Source organism: Phyllobates terribilis, unplaced genomic scaffold (genome assembly GCF_046119375.1).
Source record: "Phyllobates terribilis strain yellow unplaced genomic scaffold, ASM4611937v1 Scaffold_1__5_contigs__length_1240528914, whole genome shotgun sequence".
NCBI classification, from domain to species: domain Eukaryota; kingdom Metazoa; phylum Chordata; class Amphibia; order Anura; family Dendrobatidae; genus Phyllobates; species Phyllobates terribilis.
Window position 1 is genome coordinate 1,074,287,702 of NW_027362761.1, and position 23,220 is coordinate 1,074,310,921.

The 23,220-nt window shown below is 43.1% G+C and overlaps 1 protein-coding gene across 7 annotated transcripts in view; it reads left to right on the plus strand.

Moving 5' to 3' along the window:
* Positions 1-23,220, plus strand: part of FRYL (FRY like transcription coactivator) — a 298,660-nt gene that overhangs the window by 60,939 nt on the left and 214,501 nt on the right. For 4 of the 7 annotated variants that reach the window (XM_073645513.1, XM_073645514.1, XM_073645515.1 and 1 more), the window contains exon 1: positions 21,713-22,030. In XM_073645513.1, the coding sequence (XP_073501614.1) occupies positions 21,826-22,030 (205 nt within the window). In that variant the 5' untranslated portion in view covers positions 21,713-21,825. Of the gene's footprint in view, positions 1-14,692; positions 14,821-21,712; positions 22,031-23,220 lie in introns of those variants that run through there. The other 3 variants (XM_073645520.1, XM_073645519.1, XM_073645521.1) reach the window with 1 other exon arrangement.

Below are 23,220 nucleotides of genomic sequence, written 5' to 3' on the forward strand. Positions count from 1 at the left end.
CATGAAAACATCAATATCTATGATGAAGCCAGCTCTCATAAGTACTAGGAAAGGAAGGTGAAGAATTACCTTCCGCTCCTGGGTTTGTAAAGCTGTTATCAGAGTAAGGTCACGGCCCCACTATCAGTATTTGGTCAATATTTTTTTTTCTCAGAAGTGGGATCCAAAACCAGGTGAGGAACAATCAGCGAAAAGGTATAATAGAAACAAGTCACCAATTCTGCATTTATTTACCCACTCCTGAGAAAAAATACTGATCGAATACTGACCAAATACTGATAGTGGGGCCGTGGCCTAAAAGGGGAATTACATTGAGAAGTCTAAGGATTCACACTTTTTTTTTTTTCTCAACTCCTTGTTTCCATATGTGTCTCCTTCATAGTTTTGCCTTCAGTCTGAATCTATAATGTGCACATTCATATACGAACAAAAAGCATTGCAGCTCTTGCATGTGAACTTATATCATAAGTTCCTGCAAAATCCACATCTGTTACCAACTATGTTATATACGGATTTTGGGATGCTTTGCAATAGGGGAGATCTGCAACACATAAAGCATGCTGTGTACCCCAGTTAATTATAATGTACTATACTTTGTTTTGGGAGCTTGATACTATGTAAACCTATGTATTTGAAGGTCTTAAATCTGCTTTAACCCGTTAACGACTGCCGATACGCCTTTTAATGGCGGCAGTTAAGGGTACTTATTACTCAGCACCGCTTTTTAACGTGGCTGAGAAATAAGTCAATAGCGCCCCCCAGCGTCGGACAATCTCTGGGGTTTCAGCTACCGGGGAAGCTGAGACCCTGGAGAGTATGATCGGGACCGGTTTTTATGGTCCTTTGTCACGTGATCGCCGTTATTCACCGGATAAAGGCGATCACGTAAAAAAAACAACAAAAACAAATTAAGTCTGATTTAAAAATGATTTCTCTCTCCTCTGACCTGATTGAACAAGCCAGAGGAGAGAGAAATGATGTCCCCAGACCCCCCACGGTACCTAGGTACTGGCGACTCCATCCCCTGGCCCTCCTCCTGTTCCCGTAGCAAAATGGCGGGCGCATGCGCAGTGCACACGCCAAGATCTGCTGGCCAACACCCGGCCAGGGATTTTTACTATTGGTCCCTGACTTTTGATCACTGTGATAGCAGCAATCCTATCCAGATCCTCTCATAAGAAAGTGGGTAGCAAACTGTGGGGTCCACTTTATGGTGTTACCTGTTGCAGAAGTGAGAAATTTGCAGACCCTTCAAATGGGACATGGTGCCATTTCAGCCAAATTTGTGTTCCAAAATTCAAATATTGCTCCTTCCGCTCCGAGCCCTGACGTTTGTTCAAACAGAACTTTTTGACTACATGTGGGGTATCACCGCACTCATAAGAAAGTCTGTAACAAACTGTGTGGTCCCCTTTTTGCTGTTAACACTTGCAAAAGTGAAAAAATTAAGGCTAAAGCAAGGTTTTAGAGGTAAAATTTAAATGTATTTATTTTTTATTCCACTTTGCATTAATTCCTGTGTAGCACCTGAAGGGTTAAAAAATTTACAGACAACAGTTTTTGAAGTATTTGAGGGGTGTGGTTTTTAAAATGGTATCCCTTTTGGGGAGTTTCCTATATATAGGCCCCTCAAAGTCTACAGTTAGGTCCATAGATATTTGAACAGAGACAACATTTTTCTAATTTTGGTTCTAGACATTACCACAATGAATTTTAAACAAAACAATTCAGATGCAGTTGATGTTCAGACTTTCAGCTTTCATTTGAGGGTATCCACATTAAAATTGGATGAAGGGTTTAGGAGTTTCAGCTCCTTAACATGTGCCACCCTGTTTTTAAAGGGACCAAAAGTAATTGGACAATTGACTCCAAGCCTATTTCATGGACAGGTGTGGGCAATCCCTTCGTTATGTCATTCTCAATTAAGCATATAAAAGGCCTGGAGTTGATTTGAGGTGTGGTGCTTGCATTTGGAAGGTTTTGCTGTGAAGTAAACATGTGGTCAAAGGAGCTCTCCATGCAGGTGAAACAAGCCATCCTTAAGCTGTAAAAACAGAAAAAACCCATCCGAGAAATTGCTACAATATTAGGAGTGGCAAAATCTACAGTTTGGTATATCCTGAGAGAGAAAGAAAGCACTGGTGAACTCATCAATGCAAAAAGACCTGGGCGCCCACAGAAGATAACAGTGGTGGATGATTGCAGAATAATCTCCATGGTGAAGAGAAACCCCTTCACAACAGCCAACCAAGTGAACAACACTCTCCAGGAGGTAGGCGTATCAATATCCAAATCTACCATAAAGAGAAGACTGCATGAAAGTAAATACTCAGGGTTCACTGCACGGTGCAAGCCACTCACAAGCATCAAGAATAAAAAGGCTAGACTGGACTTTGCTAAAAAACATCTAAAAAAGCCAGCACAGTTCTGGAAGAACATTCTTTGGACAGATTAAACCAAGATCAACCTCTACCAGAATGATGGAAAGAGAAAAGTATGGTGAAGGGGTGGTACAGCTCATGATCCAAAGCATACCACATCATCTGTAAAACACGGCGGAGGCAGTGTGAAGGCTTGGGCATGCATGGCTGCCAGTGGCACTGGGTCACTAGTGTTTATTGATGATGTGACACAGGACAGAAGCAGCCGAATGAATTCTGATGTATTCAGAGCCATACTGTGTGCTCAGATCCAGCCAAATGCAGCCAAACTGATTGGTCGTCGTTTCATATTACAGATGGACAATGACCCAAAACATAAAGCCAAAGCAACCCAGGAGTTTATTAAAGCAAAGAAGTGGAATATTCTTGAATGGCCAAGTCAGTCACCTGATCTCAAACCAATTGAGCATGCGTTTCACTTGTTAAAGACTAAACTTCAGACAGAAAGGCCCACAAACAAACAGCAACTGAAAACCACCGCAGTGAAGGCCTGGCAGAGCATCAAAAAGGAGGAAACACAGCGTCTGGTGATGTCCATGAGTTCAAGACTTCAGGCAGTCATTGCCAACAAAGGGTTTTCAAACAAGTACTAGAAATGAACATTTTATTTACAAGTATTTAATCTGTCCAATTACTTTTGGTCCCTTTAAAAACAGGGTGGCACATGTTACGGAGCTGAAACTCCTAAACCCTTCATCCAATTTTAATGTGGATACCCTCAAATGAAAGCTGAAAGTCTGAACTTCAACTGCATCTGAATTGTTTTGTTTAAAATTCATTGTGGTAATGTCTAGAAGCAAAATTAGAAAAATGTTGTCTCTGTCCAAATATATATGAACCTAACTGTATTTAAATCTGTATAGGTCCCCAAAGAAGCAAACATTGCTACTAAACTTTTAACCCCTTTTAACATCCCAACAAAATAAAACTAGGTTTCAATAATGATGCAGATGTCAAGTAGACATGTGGGAAATGTTGTTTATTTATTTTGTGTGCTATAAGTATGTGATTTAAGGACGTAAAAATTAAAAGTTTGAAAATTACAACATTTTTGAATTTTTTCGTCAATTATGATATTTTCAAAAGTATACTAAAGTCATATACACCAAAATTTACCACTAACATTTAGTGCAATATGTCACGAAAAAACAGTCCAGAGTTATTACCACATAAAGTGAAACTGGTCAGATTTCTAAAATTTGGCCTGGTTGTTAAAGGGGTTGTTCACTACTAGGATAAACCCTTCTTGAGCTAAATGTACTGCCTTGATTAAAGTAAAAAAAATAAACTATACTCCTCTCCCGTTCCGGCTTCATTCCAGTAGTGACGGCACTCGCTCTCTCACCGGGGCTGTGATGCGGTGGAATGAAACATGATGTCCGGCGCCCAATCACCACTGGAGTCACGGTCTTCGCCTTTGGACAAATCGTACGTGAAGAGGAATCCAGGGCTACAGCTGATTCCGGACTTCCTCTTCATGTTCATTTTGACAGGAGGCAGGGCCAGTGACACCAGTGCTGATTGGGTGCCGGGCATCACATGTCATTCCACCGCATCACAGCCCCGGGACTGAGAGTGCCGACACCGCTGGAACGGCGGCGGCACGGGAGGGGAGTATAGGGTTTTTTTTACTTTATCAGAGCCGAACATTTAGTTCAAGAAGGGGTTGTCTAGTTGTGGAGAGCCCCTTTAAGATCAAAATTGGCTCGGCCAATAAAGGATTAAAATAAATAAAATAAAAAGCCATAGCTGAGCTGTCTTCTTCTTTTTTTTTTTTTTTTTTTTTTTTTGTAGTAAGTTTCAAATAAATGGTAGCAATTACCCTAAATTACACAACAATTTGGTCTTCATTTAGAGTCAGCTGCCACCATATTAGAATATATTTACCAAATATATCCATAGTCTAGCCATGGAATATAACTTCATGCCAACGAGTATCTTATGACATTATTTCTACCTACACTGTTTAATATAGGGGCATTTTAGGGTAAAAACGAACCTGTATATCATATGGTATATTTCTTCATCAATGGGAAGTAATGGGCGACAAATACAGCTGTGTGGTGTACAGTCACATATGTGGAGTCTCTAATGTCCGTGTATATGTCAGGAGATCTTCCCGGAATAAGTGAGATCCTAAATGTATGAACACAGCCGAAAATGCACTTCCCCTGTGGTTTGGACTAATCTTTGTTTTGCACATATGTTCATGACCTGCAGGTGGAGTTGTTGTCTTCAAGTCAATCTTATATCAGTCTGCACTTCCTTAGACTGAAATAGTCAGACCATCTCATTGTAACACTGTATGTGTCAGATCTCTTCACTAGAGAGAGAAAAAACATGGAAAATAAAACCCGGCCCTGATTCATCGTCCTTTTTTACAACCTTTTTTGGGGAGTGAAAGTTTAGAATTTTGGACCTTTTTTATTTTATGGCTTTTGCGACATTTTTACACTAGTTTTTGTACTAATTTTTATATATATATTTTTTTTATATTATTTGCACAGTAATACTTCAGTACCCTGCTGGAATGCTAATGTTTTTCTTCCCTTTAAGCAGTTGAAGACTAACGTGCAACATATCAAACTTTATTGAAAGGATTGTACAACCATTATTCTAAGAGGGCAGAGGGAAATCCTAACAAAGACAGCACTTTATTTTTAATTTTTGCCAAATTCATCAAACAATTCTGCATCACTTTTGACGAATTTGGCGCAGAGTCAAAAAAACCAGGGGAGGAGTCCTGAGGAGATAATTTGCATATTCCCACTGCATTTTGGGGTAAGTGAAGAGTCTCCGCGAGCTCAAAGAACACTGGATTTTGGCTGTTGGAGCTGAAAAAAGGACATCGGTAAACCAGGGGAGGAGTCCTGAGGAGATAATTTGCATATTCCCACTGCATTTTGGGGTAAGTGAAGAGTCTCCTCGAGCTCAAAGAACACTGGATTTTGGCTGTTGGAGCTGAAAAAAGGACATCGGTAAACCAGGGGAGGAGTCCTGAGGAGATAATTTGCATATTCCCACTGCATTTTGGGGTAAGTGAAGAGTCTCCGCGAGCTCAAAGAACACTGGATTTTGGCTGTTGGAGCTGAAAAAAGGACATCGGTAAACCAGGGGAGGAGTCCTGAGGAGATAATTTGCATATTCCCACTGCATTTTGGGGTAAGTGAAGAGTCTCCGCGAGCTCAAAGAACACTGGATTTGGCTGTTGGAGCTGAAAAAAGGACATCGGTAAACCAGGGGAGGAGAGAGGACATGGGTAAACCGCGCGCCTGTTGGCGCGCGCATTTTGAAGCTTTTTTTTTTTTAAGCTTTTTTCACTGTTTTCAGAACATTAACAGTAAGAACATGGAAGAGTCCAGGAGCCATTTGGTGAGCTGCATATCCTGCTACATGTTCACAGACTTGCCAGTGGAAAAGCCAAACTTCACATGCCAGAAATGCAAGCTTGTGTCCCTGTTGGAGGAAAAGTTGCGAAATCTAGAAGAGGTTAACTACCTTGAAAATCATTAAGGAAGGTGAAGAGTTCTTAGACAGAGCAGAATTATCTCTTCATGATTCAGAAAGAGAAGAAATTCGAACTGCACCTGACGAAACAGAGGAATGGAAGCATGTGACCCACAGAAGCTGGAGGATCGAGAGGCAGTCAGCACCCATACTGCTCAGGAACCAGTACCAGGCTCTCACGCAGGAGAACCATGAAGAAATACAGCAAAATAAGACTTTGCCAGCAATGAATAACCTTGTAAGCCCTCAGAATCCTCCTGGATGGAGAAAGAAAAAACGGAGAGTGGTGGTCATGGGGGATTCCCTGTTAAGAGGAACAGAGGCCGCTATCTGCAGACCAGACATAACCTCAAGAGAAATGTGCTGTCTTCCAGGAGCAAAAATTAAAGATGTGTCTGACAGGATATCAAGACTCTTCAGACCTACAGATCACTACCCATTCCTGCTAATACATGTGGGGACAAATGACACCGCAAGAAAGGACCTGGAAACCATCTGCAGTGACTTTGAAGACTTAGGCAAGAAAGTGAAAGAATTGGGAGCGCAGGTGGTCTTCTCATCCATCCTCCCAGTGGATGGCCATGGAACAATGAGGTGGAATAAGATTCTACAGGTGAACAACTGGCTACGTCGATGGTGCCGTCAACAAGGATTTGGATTTCTGGATCACGGAATGAATTACCTATACGATGGACTACTTGCTAGAGATGGGGTGCACCTTACGAAGACTGGAAAACATATATTTGGAAGTCGCCTTGCTACACTCATCAGAAGAGCTTTAAACTAGAACAATGTGGGAAGGGAAGCAAAAGGCCAGAAAAAGCCATACAGCTGACAAATACTATTGAGATCTCTGCTACTGGAAGTGGAAAGGAAGAACAAAGACAAAACAATTTAAATAATAAAAATATGGGAGGAAGAGAAACCAATCACAAACTAAAATGTTTTTATACAAATGCACAAAGCATGGGCAACAAACAAGGAGAATTGGAACTACTAACGCAGGAAAAGGAATATGATGTCATTGGAATCAATAAAACTTGGTGGGACGATACACATGATTGGAATAAAAGGCTAAAAGGATACAACTTATTTGCAAGAAACAGACTTGATAAACGAGGAGGAGGTGTCGCATTGTATGTTAGAAAAGCGTATATCTGCACAGAGATTGAAGCTTCAGAGACTGGGAGTTCTGTGGAAACTGTTTGGGTAAGAATACAAGGAGAGAACAACGGAAAGGACACCATTGTAGGCATTTACTACAGGCCACCTGGGCAAGCTGAAGATATGGATGAACTCTTTATGTATCACATGACCAAGTTCTCCAAAAAATATGACGTAGTGGTCATGGGAGATTTCAACTATCCAGACATTTGTTGGGAATCTCTCTCAAGTAAAACTAACAGGTCAAGCAAATTCTTATCCTCTCTTGCTGACAACTTTATCTTCCAAAAGGTAGGGGAGAAAACAAGGGGATCTGCTACTTTGGATCTAATCCTTATAAACAGTTAGGAAATGGTTGAGGAGGTAAAGGTGGCTGGGACGCTAGGAGGCAGCGATCATGCTATTATAGAATTTTGGATAACTAGAGGAGGAAGACATGTGAAGACTCAAACTTCAAGGTTAGATTTTAGAAAGGCAGATTTTAAGAGACTCAGAAAGAGAATAGGAGGGATCCAATGGCTGGATGTCCTTAAGGACAAAAATGTCCAGGAAGGATGGGAAATTTTTAAAAATGAGATTCTCAAAGCACAATCGTTAACAATCCCGAAAAGTAGGAAGAATGGGAAGCATTTAAGGAAACCAGGATGGATGAACACAGAACTTAAACACATGCTAAAAAGAAAGAAAGAAATGTTTCCATTTAATAAAGAGGGAGGCATATCTAAAGAAGATTATAATGCAGTCTGCAGATCCTGCAGGGCACGTATCCGGTTAGCTAAAGCTGACAATGAATTAAGGCTTGCAAGAGATGTCAAAAGCAATCAAAAAGGATTTTGGGGGTATGTCAAAAGTAAAAGAAAAGTCAAAGATGCTATAGGATTTTTGCAGGATGAAAATGGAGAAATGGTAAGAGAGGATGTTGAGAAGGCCGAACTTTTTAATTCCTATTTTGCATCTGCTTTCTCTCAGAAAGAAAATGTAACATCAACTGATCTTCACTGTCCTTTTAAAGGAATAGAGGAATCCAAGTTATCTGTAAACAGAAAGATTGTGAGGGAATATTTAGCTAACATAAATGAGTTCAAGTCTCCAGGTCCAGATGAATTACACCCCAGAGTACTGAAGGAGATCATAGAAGAAATTTTAGAACCACTCTCCATAATCTTTAAAAAATTCTTGGAGAACAGGAGAAGTCCCAGAAGACTGGAGAAGAGCAAATGTTGTTCCTATCTTCAAAAAGGGGAAGAAGGTGGACCCAGGGAACTATAGGCCGGTGAGTCTGACTTCTATACCAGGAAAGATCTTTGAACAAATTATTAAGCAACATGTATGCAAGTACATGGATAAGAATGAAGTGATTAACCAGAGTCAGCATGGGTTTGTAACTAACAAGTCATGTCAGACTAACTTAATTTCCTTCTATGACCGAATCACTGACTGGGTGGATCAGGGAAATGCTGTAGATATAGTATATCTTGACTTCAGCAAAGCATTTGACAAAGTATCTCACACCATCCTTATTGAAAAAATGACCAAGTATGCAATGGACCAGGCAACTGTTAGGTGGATTCATAACTGGCTTAGTGATCGGACTCAAAGGGTGGTTGTAAATGGCTTCACATCCAGCTGGATGAATGTCTCAAGTGGGGTACCACAGGGCTCCGTCCTGGGACCTGTATTGTTCAACATCTTTATCAATGATTTAGATGAAGGAATTGAGGGTAAACTGATTAAATTTGCTGATGACACAAAGCTAGGAGGGATAGCTAATACTAGAGAAGAGAGAGAGAGGATTCAAAAAGACCTAAATAAATTGGAGCAGTGGGCAGCAACCAACAGAATGGTTTTTAACAGGGAAAAATGCAAAGTACTACATCTGGGCAATAAAAATGAAAAAAGCATATACAGAATGGGAGGAATAGAGCTAAGCAACAGTACATGTGAAAAAGACTTAGGTATACTAATAGATCATAGACTGAACATGAGTCAACAGTGTGATGCAGCAGCAAAAAAGGCAAATACAATTCTGGGATGTATTAACAGAAGCATACAGTTTAGATCACGTGAAGTCATTATCGGTCTTTACTCCTCTTTGGTCAGACCTCATCTGGAATACTGTGTACAGTTTTGGGCACCACATTTTAAAAAAGACATAGACAAACTGGAGCAAGTTCAGAGAAGAGCGACCAGAATGGTGACTGGTCTGCAAACCATGTCCTATGAGGAACGGTTGCAGGATTTGGGAATGTTTAGCTTGCAAAAAAGAAGACTGAGAGGAGACTTAATAGCTGTCTACAAATATGTCAAGGGCTGTCACATTGTAGAAGGATCATCTTTATTCTCATTTGCACAAGGAAAGACTAGAAGCAATGGGATGAAACTAAATGGGAGGAGACACAGATTAGATATTAGAAAAAACTTTTTGACAGTTAGGGTGATTAATGAGTGGAACAGGCTGCCACGAGAGGTGGTGAGTTCCCCTTCAATGGACGTCTTCAAACAGAGGCTGGACAGACATCTGTCTGAGATGATTTAGTGAATCCTGCTTTGAGCAGGGGGTTGGATCAGATGACCCAGGAGGTCCCTTCCAACTCTACCATTCTATGATTCTATGTATTTAATGAATCTGTGTCGCTAAAATACAAAAATACTGCTAATCCTTTATAGGTTGAATATAACATATATTGACCCGTAATAGACTTGTCACCTGATTGCACAATACAAAGCATATAATATTAAATAATCTTAGACCTGATGATTATAGTGTACTTACTATGAAAATCCATGCCCTACTGGATATATAATCCTTTATGTAAATGTCCGTGACTAATTTTAAAATTAGTATTTTGAGTCCAGCTCCTGCTAAAATGCTCATCGTACCCTCAGTATTATACTTTCATTCGGACCTAGATTTTCAAAGGCAGTGCAGCAGCCTCATCAGGTCTAATAATGTTTTTTTGTATAATGTATGCAATTTATATTGTGAAATCTGGTGACTTGTCCTGTGAATCTTGTTAATCTTGCACTTTACTTTACCATGCAGATCTTTAATTAAGTCTTCACTAAGTTTATAGTTTTAGTTGTGCGTGTGTATATCATGTACGTAGTAGGATTGGGAAATTTCCGTACATTAATAAATTAAGGCGGTTACAAATGACAAATGTGTGTACGTGCCCTGACAAACACATTACACATTAACACCCCTTAGGGCAGCTTTTTGGTTCTGTACATTTCTGACACTGGTGTAATTGTTTGTGTTATTTCAACACTTCCAAGGAGTGCGACATGTGCAATGTGCCAATCTTTGTATGCCGACAGAACATCTAGATTTCTTATGTCTACATATTTTATTTGAAATAATAGATACATATAAACAATTCAGTGTCTGTGAATAAAACGAGAACTTTTTAGCTGGCCGGTATAGTTTGTCGGAATAGCTGTAGCTAGCTCTACATATGATTAGAGATGAATGAACTCGAACTGTAAAGTTCGGGGTTCGTCCCGAACACCTAGTGTCCTTCTCCCAGAAGTTGGTTTTAGCATTCGGATGCTGAGGAGGGAGTGACTGACTCTGCTTCCTTTGTCAGCCACCTACCCCTTACTACGACCATTTTACATCACCAAAGTTCAGGTCCCCATTGAGTTTTATGGGGTTCGGGTAGAGTTCTGGTACCTGAACCGAACTTTGGACTAAACATCCACGTGTCCGCTCATCCCTACATAAGATGTAAATATCGGTCAGATTCTTCCAGACTCTCAAGGGACTTTCAGTGTTAATTCCACCATGGTTTGAGCAGCATGAAAATGATGAATAGTTCCCTATAAGCTTTTAGGCTACCTCTGATGGTGGAATCCTGAAGAAAATTTGGAGTCATATGTCAGCAAACCATTGCTCCGAGCGCTATAAACATGAGTGAAGCGGTTCAATTGCACTGAATGAACGATTGAACAATTTAAAGGGAACCTGTCAGTCGCATCATACTGCTAAAATCATTGGCGTTTTCAGAGAAAACCTAGTTTGAAGATCGGCCCCGGTCGGCTTTTCCCATTGCGGCGTCAGGTGATTGACAGATCTCTTCCTATGTGCACATATGGGAGAAACCTGTTAATCAAACAGAGTGTTGCGGGGAGAAGACGGCCGTGGCGGCGCTGGGTTAGTCACGTCTCTTCCTTTTGGTTTATGGCCACATCTTCAAACTTTATTTTCTCTATAATAAAATGAATTTGCTACTCCAGAATAGAAGCAAAAAAATACGATTTTTATTGTACAGATATTCCTCTGTTTGCATTGATTAACGTTTCGGCCAACAGTTATCTGTTCGACTGCAGAGGTGGCGCCGTCTTCTCAGCACAGAATTGCCTTAGACCAGCGCTGACACAAAGACTTTGCCTGTTCCTAGCGCCTGCCTTCCCTTGACATTAATCGCCTTCTCAGACCATAGGCCTGCATTCGAACAGTTAACTGTTCTGAAGAAGACCATAAATTGGCCAGAATGTTAATCAGTGCAAACAGATTAAAATCTGTACAATAAAATCTTATTTTTTGCTTCTATTCTGGAGTGTCAAATTCATTTTATCTAAATTGGAGTGGAACCCTATTTGAGCACCCACAATAGGAGTGCCACGCAGCCTTAACTTTTGTATTTTCTCTATATACAATTGGAACCAGAAGTTTACATTCACTATATAAAAAGACATATGCATGTTTTTCTCAATATCTGACATGAAATCAGAATAAACCTTTCTCGTTTTAGGTCAATTAGGATTACCATAATTTTTTAATATTTGCCAAACGCCAGAATAATGAGAGAGAATGTTTTAAGGCATTTTTATTACTTACTGCAAAGTGAAAAGTTTACATACACTAAGATTACTATGCCTTTAAACAATCCTGGACTTCCCATATGATGATGTCATGTGTTTTGAAGCTTCTTAATTAAAGACACCTGTGGATGTATTTTAATGCACACCTGAAACACACTGCTTCTTCGTAAGATACCAGGAAGAGAATTGTGGACTTACACAAGTCTGGCTCATCCGTGGGTACAATTTCAAGATACCTGAAGGTGTTCATCTGTACAAACAATTATACGCAAGTACAAACAAGATGGGACTGTCCAGCCATCATACCGCTCAGGAAGGAGATGGGTTCTGTGTCCCAGAGATTAACGTGCTTTGGTCCGACATGTGCATATCAACCCAAGGACAAAGCAAAAGACCTTGTGAAGATGATGGCAGAAGCTGGTAAGATTATGTCAATATCCACAGTGAAACGAGTACTGTATCAGCATGGGCTAAAAGACCACTCTGCCATGAAGAAGCCATTACTCCAAAAGAAACATAAAAAAGCTAGATTAATGTTTGCAAATGCACAGAGAATCAAAGACCTCAATTTTTGGAGATATGTCCTGTAGTCTGATGAAACTAAAATTGAACTTTTTGAAACACGAGGGTGGCAGCATCATGTTGTGGGGTTGTTTTGCTGCAGGAGGGACTTCACAAAATAGATGGCATCATGAGAAAAGAAGATTGTGGCAATACTGAAGCAACATCTCAAGATATCAGTCAGGAAGTTGAAGCTTGGGCTGAAATGGGTCTTCCAAATGGACAATGACCCGAAGCATACCGCCAAAATGGTAACAAAGTGGCTTAAGGATAACAAAGTCAATGTTTTTGAGTGGCCATCACAAAGCCCTGATCTCAATCCTATTGAAAATTTATGGGCAAAGCTGAAAGGGCAAGTGTGAGCAAGGCGACTTACAAACCTGGATCAGTTACACCAGTTTTGTCAGGAGGAATGGGCCCAAATTCTGACCAACTATTGTAAGAAGCTTGTGGAAGGATATCCTAAACGTTTGACCCAAGTCATTCAGTTTAAGGGCAATGATATCAAATACTAATGAAATGTATGTAAACTTTTGACTTTGCAGTAAGTAATAAAAATGCCTTAAAACATTCTCTCTCTCATTATTCTGGCATTTGGCAAATATTAAAAATGATGGTAATCCTAACTGGCCTAAAACGGGAAAGGTTTATTCTGATTTCATGTCAGATATTGAGAAAAACATGCATATGTGTCTTTTTATACAGTGTATGTAAACTTCTACTTTCAACTGTACATGGTTGCATGAATCAGCTGACTGGTTCCCTTTTAAAATATAAACCTTTTTAATATTTTTCTATTTGTATATTTGTATTTGGGACAGAGCCTTCAATGTCGTCAGTGTATGGGGTGTATCTTCTATAAATCACTGTCATATGATATTAGTATTTCATACTCTGTAATGATTAGACATTCTAATTATTATAGCAGTCATGTCGCCTTTCCTGTTGTCTGTTTTAGGCTATGTGCCCACGTTGCAGAAATGAAGCAGAAAATTTCTGCTTCATTTCTGCAATTAAAAACGCATGCGGAATTCCGCACGCGTTTATCGCGCGATTTCCACATGCGGAATTGCCTTGCGTTTTTGCATTGCAAAAGTCAATTCCGCTTGCGGAAACGCAAAATTAATTAAACATGCTGCGGATTTTTGTACGCAGCATAAACGCTGCGGAAAAATCCGCAGCATGTGCATAGAACTTGCAGAATCCCATTGGGGACCATGGGGTGCGGATTACCTAGCGTTTAGCAAGCATTTACGCTGCGGAAATTCCGCAGCATAAACGCTTGAAAAACGCTACGTGGGCACACAGCCTCAGTAAATAAATTCTTTACACATAATAGAATTATTCTGGAGCATCCTTTCTTAGAACTCTGCCTTGTCTTGTTTCTTGGTTATACTTCCTGGAAATATATGGATAATTTGACAGTGGACTGATACAAGTTGAGGGTGTGTGTTCCTACACAGTCTGACATTGGCCTAATCAGGGCTGTCACAGCTTTTGGATAAGGGGAAATGGTAACACTCAGTTGGCATTGTATTTTTACATTTCTAGGAGGAATAATAGAGGAACAACCACAACACAAACTTGTTATTTAATAAGGAGTGGCGACCGATCCCTCATTAAGGTGTGACATTACTTTGAGCAGGATGTGTGGATTGTAGATGTGAACTGGAGAACTTTGAGTAACTCTGCACATACTTTCCTGCACTTATGTGGTACAGAGCTTGAGTTACATCATGTCTCCTACTCCAGACACAGGCAGTGACTCCTCCACTTGTATCCCACCCAGTTTGGTACTTTGGTTGTGCGGATGTGTGTGCCAGAGGTGTGGCGTGTACCCGAGGCACTGTACAGGAGTGTAGAGAAGTCATTACATGCTAAACATTTAGGGTTGTATCCACATAATGCTGATGGATTATATTCTGCAGCCGCAGCTCTGAATGCACCACTGAATGTACGTAGGCTGTAAGACCTAATGAAACAGAAAATCAGTACAAGAAAAAGTAGAGCAAAGTATCTGCAAAGCTGCACAGCAGTAGGTGTAGCTCATGTGGATTTGGCTGTAGAGTAAGTACATCTGCTGTATAGACATCTATATATTCTGGTATATCGTACTGTGACTTCGCCCTGAACTTCACTGCCTGAATACGGTCCATGTCCCAAATAATTGATGTATGTGTTCCTCTCCTTTCTAGCTGCTGCAGCTCACTGAGTTCTGATGCTTCCTCGCCTGGCTGCCTACTCAGCTCTACTGCTCAGGCTTCCCGATATTAAGATAGATGCACTGAACTCCAGCACATCGCCGCCTCCTGACTGCAAGCAGGTAAGCACACTCTCCTTCATCACTTTCACATTAAAGAAATAAAGATAAACCTTGTTTGTCCATTTGTGTAAAATATCTTGAGGCTGTATATCTTGAGGCTGAAAACTTGTAGATGCTAAATAGCTACCTCTGTGTCACATCTAGGTAACTCCCCACAGAGGTCCAAGCACAGGTTTCCTTCTTGCCCTGACCGTTTGCCTTATTGTATCTGTGTTGGTTGAATGTAGCAGCTTGTTTAGCTGGAGGTTTGCTCAGGTTGTGCTCAACTTTTTGGCAAAGAACAGGATTAGGCCGTTGGATTTTTCAGGATTTTTTCTTCTACGAGTTAACAAGAATCCCAATCACAGATAGTAAATGGCGAACTAGAAAATGGTTGGGAATTGAAACAAAAAGTATATGGATATTAAGAGGTATTCTGTTATATAGGGTGGCTCTCTTCTTAGCTAGGCGTGGGCCGCAGCGTCCCTCTTCTTAGCCAGGCGTGGGCGGCGGTGGCTGTCTTTTTAGCCAGGTGTGGGCAGCGGCGGCGGTTCTCTTCTTAGCCAGGCGTGGGCGGTGGCGGCGGCTCTCTTCTTAGCCAGGCGTGGGCGGCTGCTCTCTTCTTAGCCAGGCGTGGGCGGCTGCTCTCTTCTTAGCCAGGTGTGGGCGGCTGCTCTCTTCTTAGCCAGGTGTGGGCGGCTGCTCTCTTCTTAGCCAGGTGTGGGCGGCTGCTCTCTTCTTAGCCAGGTGTGGGCGGCTGCTCTCTTCTTAGCCAGGTGTGGGCGGCTGCTCTCTTCTTAGCCAGGTGTGGGCGGCTGCTCTCTTCTTAGCCAGGTGTGGGCGGCTGCTCTCTTCTTAGCCAGGTGTGGGCGGCTGCTCTCTTCTTAGCCAGGTGTGGGCGGCTGCTCTCTTCTTAGCCAGGTGTGGGCGGCTGCTCTCTTCTTAGCCAGGTGTGGGCGGCTGCTCTCTTCTTAGCCAGGTGTGGGCGGCTGCTCTCTTCTTAGCCAGGTGTGGGCGGCTGCTCTCTTCTTAGCCAAGTGTGGGCGGCTGCTCTCTTCTTAGCCAAGTGTGGGCGGCTGCTCTCTTCTTAGCCAGGCGTGGGCGGCGGCGGCGGCTCTCTTCTTAGCCAGGCGTGGGCGGCGGCGGCTCTCTTCTTAGCCAGGCGTGGGCGGCGGCGGCTCTTCTTAGCCAGGCGTGGGCGGCGGCGGCTCTCTTCTTAGCCAGGCGTGGGCGGCGGCGGCTCTCTTCTTAGCCAGGCGTGGGCGGCGGCGGCTCTCTTCTTAGCCAGGCGTGGGCGGCGGCGGCTCTCTTCTTAGCCAGGCGTGGGCGGCGGCGGCTCTCTTCTTAGCCAGGCGTGGGCGGCGGCGGCTCTCTTCTTAGCCAGGCGTGGGCGGCGGATCTTTCCTTGGCCAGGTGTGGGCGGCTGCTGCTCTCTTCTTAGCCAGGCGTGGGCGGCGGATCTTTCCTTGGCCAGGTGTGGGCGGCTGCTGCTCTCTTCTTAGCCAGGCGTGGGCGGCGGATCTTTCCTTGGCCAGGTGTGGGCGGCTGCTGCTCTCTTCTTAGCCAGGCGTGGGCGGCGGATCTTTCCTTGGCCAGGCGTGGGCGGCGGCGGCGGCTCTCTTCTTAGCCAGGCGTGGGCGGCAGCTCTTCTGTATGTGTAGCTGCCCTCATCCCTGTTCTCTTGATTAGGGCCGATCATCAGTTCCAGGCACAACAGCAACCACGTATTAGCTGCAATCCATGATAATCGGTGGAGGGTCCTTGGTTCCTCCTGCTGTGCTGCTCATGGTCGATGTATGCCACTTCTAGGGGTAGACAATCAATTTTATTTTTTTTTCTAGTCTTTTAGAAAAAAAAAGCAAAAACTTTTTAAGCCTCATTTATATAGATAAGGTTTTGCCTTAAGGGGATTTTCAAACACTTCTACAGACACTCTCTTGATTTTATCTAGAAATGTCATTCAACACTATGAAAATATGGGTAATAACCAAGGCTTACTTCAAAAATTTCAAGCAACGATTAGACTGGAGTTGCACAACGGGTCGTGAGAAAGTAATTCTTTGACAAGTCACACTAATGTTTCTGGTCGCGTGACATTTCTGTGAAACGGCCTAATTGCAGACGGGTCTCTTGCTGCAGTCTGTGACCAAAAATACAACTGGGTATATATATCTTCTTCTTTTTTTTTTTGTGACGGTCAGTCTGAGTTTCAACGCTACACCATTGTCAGTCATTCCAGTTGATCTTCATGTCGCGCGACCAAAGTCATCTTCTAGCTGTAGCCCTAATGTTCTCGGCACAGTATTGTCTCTGCTCGCCCTTCCTGTCTGTCGCCAGCATTTTTTTTCCCTTTCATTATCTACCCCCTTAGCCGTACAAATTATGTTGGTGGAGAGAAGGATCTGGCAAGTCCGATTTCAGATTGCAGAACCAGAAGCCTCTACCAGGCTGTCAAAGGTGTCTGTTAGAGGCTTTCTCATAGAGTACAAAGTAACCTGGCCGAGTGCCCCTATTTATGGAGGGTTGGGAAGAGATGTCTATTGCCTGAGCAATCATTGTGACAGATATCTATTGTTTTATTTGGGGGTTTTTAGTCATTGAGGCTCTTATAGACTTACATTGAGAAAGTCACTACTGGTCCATACAGAACATGCTGTGTGAGCCGCCGAGGTGCCAGAACTGCAGTCATGTGGTTCAGAAGAGCACTGGTACTGCTCTGGGAACGGGAGAAGGCAGCGATCTGTAAATATTTTAATACATGTAACTTATACATAATACCAAATTCTAAGGGAGTACTACTTTAACCAATAACTATTTGGAGCAGCCAGCAGATTGGCTTAGCTGCACATCTCGCTGTGCTGTAAAACAGCTTGTTATGTCTGAATTACCGTCTGCCGCACAAATTGTGTCCTGGCTTCCAGTCTGTTTGTGGGAGTCAGTCGGTGATTGCAATTAATAACATCAACTTATCCATTGTTCACATCATCTTCTCTTTGGCTTTAAAAATGTAAATTCAGATCTGCCCGGAATTGCTTGCTAATACTGCGCTAATTACAATCGGACAAAAGGGAAGAGTTTGCTTTGATTGTTCCGAGGCGTCCTCCTTAGTGAGGATTTAGATACAGCCTTTCATCAATGAGAATACAGTTAATGACTTGACGGGATAAGTGGAAGCTTCTGATGACACCAGGCCTCATGTATGTTTCATTAGTTGCAGAAATGTAGATGAAAAATTGCCACATTGTCTGGTCCGTTTTATCACCCAACCAATGTTATTTTTCAGCTGAACCCTGATAATTAGCGCGTCTAATGTCGGGCTAGTCTGTTTCCTCGTCTGCTGAATACGTAATGAAGGATTTGTTTCATCTGATACATCATACAAATGTCTGGAGGATGCAGGAGACCCGGCACAACATAAACGCCCACATGTTATCTATCAGCCCCTGAGAGTCATCTCAGGGGTCTATTGCTGTATTTGTGTGTTTGATATTTTAACGTAGGGAAAAAATGCATGATCCCTGTTCAGTTCTCATTGCCAACTCTCTGATGGTCCTTTCCAGCCTTTATTTCTTTATTTTTTTTGTTTTCCTGCAGTAATCGCCTTACCTGCATCCACATGACCCCTGCAGCCAATCATTGGCCTCCATTGGTGATGCTAGAAGAAGCCTGCTCAAGGCCGTGATTGTCTGCAGCCGTGATGTGAATGTAGGGGAGGAAAGGAAATAAAAATCGGAGTGAACTGATGCAGCATCAGCACTGGAGACAATTTTTGCTGTTACTGCCCAGATTTTTCAAAATCCTGGACAGATTACTATATGGTGCTGGAAATGCTGGGCTGTCGGGGCACGCGCACACGGCGTCTCTTAGACCATGGCGACGTACCTGATGAGTGTTTTAAACAGAAGATGCTACAGGAAAACTCCGGTTTGTGTTTTTCATGAAATGTCTTTTGGTTGTGTTTGCGTCATCTTTTGCCACCAGCATCTTTCTTTTTTTTTTTGCATAACATAAACTAGTTTGTGGTTTGGAGAATGGGTCATGTCAATTCTTTTAGCCGCTTCATGGCTTTTCGAAGCCTGAAGCGATTAAAAGAAGCTCGGAAAGACAGAACATATGCACAGCAAGTCGTTGTGACATTCACTGCATATGTTCATTCTTTTCTGCATTTTGTAAGGGCTGATTTTAGGCGAAAGCCGCCTGAAAATTGTCGTGTGCACATAGTATACACTAATGGGCTTCACCCATGTGTTACTGATTCATCTGTATTGGGTATATTAGAAGAAGATGGTGAATAAACCAGCGGTGACGCACATGCAAATATTACTTTTTTCCCCTTTTTTCCCCCTTACATATGACAGCATAGTCTGATCAGCATTATAAATGGATGCGATCAGACTACTATATTGTGTTTATTCTGATTATTCCTACAATATTGAATCGTGGTTGTAATAATTTCCAAAGCTGACTATTGCTGATTGATAAAAGTAAAAGTTCTCCAATTAAGTTATATGTAGTCAGTGAAGCTGCTAATTATGAAGACATGACATTGTGGTGAGTCCTGACGACCTGTAGATGGCTATTTACAGGACGTAACATTTTAGGACTTGCACCATTAGTTGTTTTTTGTAGTTTTTGTGCTCCTACACTAAGTTATAATGAAGCCGCTCACCACGCCAGCGTTCACTTTCCTGTTCCAAGCCATTCTTCTGGGCCGCTCCTTACAGGGCAAAGGCTTTTACTAAATAAACACGTTTTCATTGATGCAGATTTCTGTGCTTAAGAAATTTCATTAGCTGGGAGGATGATGACAGATGACAGCGGCACAATGTGTTTATTCAGCCCTGCTGAATTTGTTTTTATCGTGAATATTTTTACGGTGGCCATTCACAATAGACAGTAGGAGATTGATGGTTGGACGACGGTTGGACAATCAATCATCTGGTGAATGATCGTTGCACCTTTTGGTCTCTGTTCACATATGCTTTTTTATTTTAGTATTTCTGCTCCGTTGTAAGAAATAGAATACAAATATAACGGACGTGTCAGACCCCCCTCATGTCATACACCACTGCCTCCAGGCAGACCCTATTAACTTTGATGGGGTCCATTGTGGTGTTTGACACTTTGTTTTAACACTGTACAACCCCTGTGTGTGGGGTCATGAGATGGACTTTAGTTCTACACTAATGAGATTCTTGTCACATTTAGCCCTCATTGGATACATTTTAGGAGTGTCTTAGGCCAGATCCACACATTTGGGTGCTTGTTACCATCCTACAGAAACAGACTGATTCCCCCTCCCCCCCCCCCCCCCCCTCCCCGCACCCCTGCCTCTCAGGGGTCATCCTAGTAGCCTCAGTTTTTTTTCCATCCCCTTTTTTTTTTTTGACTGACGCAGGTAGCGTGTCTGAACTATTTTATCCACTGACTCCTAACAATGTGTCCATTACAAATGGATGAAACTTAGATGGAGAACTGCAGTATGAAGTCTGTCTTCCTAGATTCATTCAATCCTCATAGACTTTAGTGGCCGCATCTCATCTGCAAAACTGCTGCAAACAGGATCTGAGTCTCTTGGTCCAGAGACCCGAACTCATATTTAAAACTGATGTGTTTATGGTTCAATGAAACTATGGGTCAGTGTGCTGTCCTAGAAACCATGGCCATCAATAGGAAGTGTGACACGGATGTGAGAGCGTGCGCTAAGGCTGGAATCAGGCAATGCCAATACGGACTCTAGACTTACACTAAATAGCCTCATATAATGCCGATACACAATTTGTGTGAAACAGGCCAAAGATGGCTAGAAATTTGCTGCTGGTGTCTTAAATTTTTTCGCTCTATAACCCTTTTTTTATTTATTTTTATTTTTTTGTCATGCACCCTAAAATGTCTGGTTTAGCCACTGCTTATAACGTCAGAGCACAAGACTCTTCCTTTTTTCTCCCAAATTTAGCATTGTGCCCCCTTGCCTCCCCGCGGGCTCCTCCCTTGCCTCCCCGCGGGCTCCTCCCTTGCCTCCCCGCGGGCTCCTCCCTTGCCTCCCCGTGGGCTCCCCCCTTGCCTCCCCGCGGGCTCCCCCCTTGTCTCCCCCCCCCCCCCCTTGCCTCCCCGCGGGCTCCCCCCTTGCCTCCCCCCCCCCTTGCCTCTCCGCGGGCTCCCCCCTTGCCTCTCCGCGGGCTCCCCCCTTGCCTCTCCGCGGGCTCCCCCCTTGCCTCCCCTTGCCTCCCCCCTTGCCTCCCCGCGGGCTCCCCCCTTGCCTCCCCGCGGGCTCCCCCCTTGCCTCCCCGCGGGCTCCCCCCTTGCCTCTCCGCGGGTGCCCCCTTGCCACATTATTTTTCTTTTTGTTACTAATATTGTATTGCTTCTCCATGAGCGATTATTATCATGCGTATACACTTATGTGACAGCGCCCAGAAGGCCGCACTCTTTTCTGCCATAGAACGTCTTTAGCTTTGGATGTGATTTATCTGGTGGGTTATGGAGCAAGTTCTCACTTGGCTTTCTTCTTGCTTCTTCCTCCCTTTAGGCCTTAGGGGGAGCTCTATCCCCATGTCCTAGGAGGCTCTCACCCTGTGTAGCAGTGTGTAGGTGATAAGACTTATCTCCTGCTGCAGACTATTACTCCTCCCTGCTCCCTGCCTTCATGCCTTATCTAGCTCCAGCTAACAAGAAGTCCTCTGGGCACTTCACCCTATCTGCGTTGCTAATTTGGTTGTTCTGTGCGGTATACTCTACAGGCAGTTATGGAGTGCCGGTGTTTTATGAAGCACATTGCAGTTATTTTATGAGGCTGCTATCTGTGGCTTTTATCAGTTTGTACAGTAAATACTGCGAGGATCTGCTCCATAACAGCTGGCTTGTTGACCTGTTCTTGTCTGGCACCACCCAGGTTCACATGACATCACTATGTAAAGCAAGCCGGGCTAGTCCACCTTAATGTTATTTCAAGGAAGCTGTGCATACACCTAACCGTGCCCTGGCTGCTGGAGCGTTGTACATTAGCTGTCAGGGATGTGATGGGACATGGCGTTTTTAAAAAGGGTAGTAGTACCCTCCTCCTTTTCGGGTGAAGTGGTCTTGGATGTAGGAAGCACCTTGCGGGAAAGTGCCCCCAGGCTCCTGAGGATGAGGAGGGTGAGCCTGCTTTCTCTAGGACAGACCATTGACGAGGACCTCGAGACACATTTCCAGGTGCAGAACATGCACAGGCCAAAGAGGAGGCCTCTAGGTACGTTTTACCTTTTCACTTTGGAGACCATGCCAGAAGTGTTGTATTTGTGTGGGAGAACCATACGTCACATTGCATTGAAAATTCATGATTTTGAGGATTATATTAATTGATTCCTTCATATTTGACTGGAAGGAAAGCGCAACATGCGACATTCCTCCTGTCAAAATGAGAGGGACTGCAAAACCTGACAGCGCATTATAAGCGGCCTGGTCTGTCTTGAACCATTGGGGTCCGTAATGTGACATGCTGTCATTTTCTTTCTTTTTTTTTTTTTCATCTTATGTCAATGTATCTGTCCTGTTCTAATAGGACAGGTGCAAAGTACAGGCTTTCTCCTAGGTATCGGTAGATGTAATGTCCCCATCTCTACTCTTCTCCTGATACAGAAGTGAGAGGAGCTGGAACAACCCTGTAAAGAACTTGTACATGTTAACGTTTTATTCCCAAAATGACATGTTAGGGGTCACTCAGACATCTGTGGATCTCGGTTTGATCACGGACTGGCCATGGGTCTCCCGACCTGTGCATGACCTCTTCATATGTTTCTATGAGGCTATTATGCACTGGTCGGGAGACCCATGGCCAGTCCATACATTGCGGTCTGTGATCGGACCAAGATCCCCAGACTTCTGCATGAGCCCTTTGTACTCTATCAATTAAATTGATTGCTGGGGATCCGACCATTAGGTGTCCCTGTGATCCTGATTTCTGCAGCCGTGTCTTGAATGGAGCGGAGATGTGTATATGGAGCCTCTGTGCCATCGCTGCTGGAATTAGCAGAGCACAATACTTGGTTTTCTACGGCCGTCTCATACACAGTGAATGAAGCAGAGGAATCACATGAACATCTCCGCTTCATTCAAGATGGAGCTCTAGAGTCCTGATCTCGGGATCCCTGGGGGTCCCAGTTGTCTGAACCCCAGCAATTAGCAATTTATCCCTAATTTTTAATGAATAGGGTATAACTGCTGATTTTGGGATTATTCCTTTAAAGACAAGTCATCTAAATTTACTGATATTATCTAATGTGTATGACAGTCTCCCAATCGCCTATGACAGGTAGGGGGGGAATGGTTGACATTTGACCCTTTTGTTCTCCCGGAATATATGTCGCTGCCCTAGAGGTCTGGCAGCTGCTTAATCCCCTCTCTCCTTTAAATACATACATGATCATGCTGAGCAAAGCG